The sequence below is a fragment of the Durio zibethinus genome, chromosome 23, assembly GCF_047325235.1.
Source record: "Durio zibethinus cultivar Kanyao isolate XHJ-2024 chromosome 23, ASM4732523v1, whole genome shotgun sequence".
Taxonomy (NCBI): domain Eukaryota; kingdom Viridiplantae; phylum Streptophyta; class Magnoliopsida; order Malvales; family Malvaceae; genus Durio; species Durio zibethinus.
In genome coordinates, this window is record NC_143184.1 from 1442902 (window position 1) to 1445876 (window position 2975).

Consider the following 2975-nt stretch of genomic DNA (forward strand, 5'->3'; position numbering starts at 1 on the left):
GTACAAAAAGTAGTTGTTTTTTTATTATTTATATACAAACAATACAACTAGAGAGAGAGAGAGAGAGAGGGCTTTTGAAGAGAGAAACTAAAAGAAAATGGGAGCATGTGTTTTGTTAGAAAATTCACGAGATAAAGGAAGGTAGTATATGGAAAAATAAAAAAAATAAAAAAAAAAGGCCAGTTGAGAGTAGCTGGGCTCATCGCATGTTTGCTTCACGCAAGCTGCTTAACGGGGGGGGTTTGCTCTCTCGCGTGGCTTTCAAGACTTCTTCTAGCGTTTTAAATTCCGCATTAAAATACTCATCACCACCCCAAACGCCAAAAACCAACACCCACCAATCCCAAACCGTAAAACAAAACCCGATCTTCTTCTTTTCCTACTCCTCCTTTTTCTGACTTCTGGAAGAGCCCCACAAACCCTAATCATGGGACCTATTCTAGTACTTTAAAAGGGAAAGAAAGATCAGATTAAAAGAGTTCCAATCATGAGTTCAAACCCTAGCAGTAGCGGTGGTGTTGGCAGTTGCAGTAGTGGTGGTGGACCTTGTGGCGCGTGCAAGTTTTTGAGAAGGAAATGTGTGCCTGGTTGTATATTTGCGCCTTATTTTGACTCGGAGCAAGGTGCAGCCCATTTTGCAGCGGTTCATAAGGTTTTTGGGGCAAGCAATGTATCAAAGCTGCTTCTTCATATTCCTGTTCACAAACGGCTTGATGCGGTGGTTACCATATGTTACGAGGCTCAGGCTCGGCTTAGAGATCCTGTTTATGGCTGTGTTGCTAACATCTTTGCTCTTCAACAACAGGTAAATACAACTTTTCATCCTTTGATAGGGAATATGGGCCCTTTTAGCTGGACAGTTTAGTTTTATTTGTTGCTTTTGTTGTCTTTTTTTATTTTTTCTAGTTTTACCCTCTTCTTTATCAAGTAAATCGGGGAATCGTTTCTTCTTTTGAGAAGTTTCATTTTCAATTTAAAACCCTGTCTTCTGTAGTGAAATGGGCATTGAGGCATTGGCTTTCTTCGATTTGATTCAAATTAATTCTATACTTGAGGCTTTTATTGTAAGTTCTCAAAGGATCAAAGTCGACTCAGTTTATAAGTAGCTTTAGCAGAGAATTGGGTTATATAGATATAAACCTAAAGAAGGAAGCAGTACTGTCCGATGAAACATCCAAAGGGAGCCTCAAAACACCCTAATTTGAAACATCCTTTTCACACCATCTTAAAAGGACCTGATTGACAAGAAATAGTAGTACGGTAAGAAAAAAATGCATGCATGGGGGGGAGGGTTCTTGCTTCGGAATCAGGTTTTGGCCCTTTGCTGAAATCTAGAACGTTTTCTTATAAACACGAATCATTTGCTCGGCGGTTACCTCAAAGGAATGGCCAGTTTTTTGTGCAAATTATGCATTTTGCAGGTATTAAGGAAATGGTCGGTTTTTTTTCTTTCTTTATCCTTTTTTGGGGCGTTCATTTGATAGCTGGTTTTCTTGTTGTTGCAAGTCAAGGGCAAGATTTGTTTCCTCTTCCCAATTGAAGTACAGTAAATATGGGTACTTCAGTTGATGATATATGCAAATCAACTAATGTAAAGATAAACCCTAAAAAAGTATTGGGATGACTCCGATGCTTTATCTTGATTACCTTAAGGCTAGGTGGGGGCTCTAGTCTAATCGTCCTAGTTGTTTAATTAATAGATTGAACCCTTCCTAAATACTATCTTTTTTGGTACATTGGTACGTAGTAGTGTACCATTCCCAAATACTTTTGTCTTATTTTATACTTTTTTGGATCAAAAAAATATGATGTAATAATTAATGGTGCATTAGAAATGACTAACCATCATCTTGCTAGGCAATTATGCCATGGAAATTCTTTGCAGTCAACATTAATTAATTTTGTTCCTCTTTCATAAGAAACTTTATTTGTTGGCAACACCATGTTTCGTGCACATTATCCGAGCATCCTTTTAGTGTAAACAAAGACAACAAGCCTTACATTTGCCTAAAATATTGTTTAATTTCTTTTATTGATAATCTAAACGGGTTCCATTCACTTGTTCATGATTGATTCAAATTATTCTCTTTTCTATTTATCTAGTAAGTATTACTTGAATGCATACCTTTATATGTTTATTTTTAGTAATTGCTTGGCAGGTGGTGAATTTGCAAGCAGAGCTATCGTACTTACAAGCCCATTTAGCTACACTAGAGCTTCCATCACCATCGCCGCCTCCACCTCCGCTAATGGCACCGTCTCCTCTTTCAATATCAGACCTCCCATCAGCCTCTTCAGTGCCAGCCACATACGACTTGTCGTCACTTTTTGATCCTATGGTGCAGCCTTCATGGGCCATGCAGCAGAGACAAATCGATCCACGCCAATTTGGAGGCAGTGGCTCATCATCATCAACTGGTAGCGGCGATCTCCAAGCGTCGGCTCGTGAGCTCCACCATAGACAAGGGTCTCCGCAACTGCCATGCACCGAAGCTTCACCATCACCATCTCTCTCAAAGTGAGACTGACCCTTCCCTCAGTATATACTTGTCTTGAAATCTCTCTTGCTCCATGTACAAGCTAGCGAGGGGGCCTAATTTCTTGTTATATTTCAATGGCAAGTAAGCTTAATAACTAATTTTGTTCTTTCTTTTTTTCTTCTATATTAATTTTTTTATTCCTCTCTTTTAATATTTCTTTCTTGAGATATCAGTGAAATTCAAATTTAGTTTATTTCTGAAGGCGTATATAATTTATTTTCAACTATTTTCCTTCTTCATCAGGATCATGTTTGCGTTATTTTCATCTGATCACTTCTAAGATTAAGAAACTTTAATACCATTACCACGTTAATATTGTAAGGCAAACACTTTAAAGACTTGATTTGTTCTTTCCCAAGTATACATACAAGCTAGCAACGGGACTTTAAGGATTCAATAATCTTTTAACATGTGCCAGAGTGCACCTTGCAGACT

General features: G+C 38.1%; 1 protein-coding gene across 1 annotated transcript; it reads left to right on the top strand.

Moving 5' to 3' along the window:
• Positions 1-310: 310 nt before the first annotated feature.
• LOC111313797 (LOB domain-containing protein 18-like) lies at positions 311-2733 on the top strand. The gene is made up of 2 exons (XM_022914569.2): positions 311-805; positions 2160-2733. The coding sequence occupies exons 1-2, from the start codon at positions 488-490 to the stop codon at positions 2520-2522; spliced, it is 681 nt and encodes a 226-aa protein (XP_022770304.2). The 5' UTR covers positions 311-487; the 3' UTR covers positions 2523-2733.
• The last annotated feature ends 242 nt before the right edge of the window (positions 2734-2975 follow it).

Coding starts and splice junctions, on each gene's coding strand:
- LOC111313797 (XM_022914569.2), top strand. CDS start 488: ATGAGTTCAAACCCTAGCAGTAGCGGTGGTGTTGGCAGTTGCAGTAGT. Junction 806..2,159: donor TCTTTGCTCTTCAACAACAG/GTAAATACAACT, acceptor ATTGCTTGGCAG/GTGGTGAATTTGCAAGCAGA.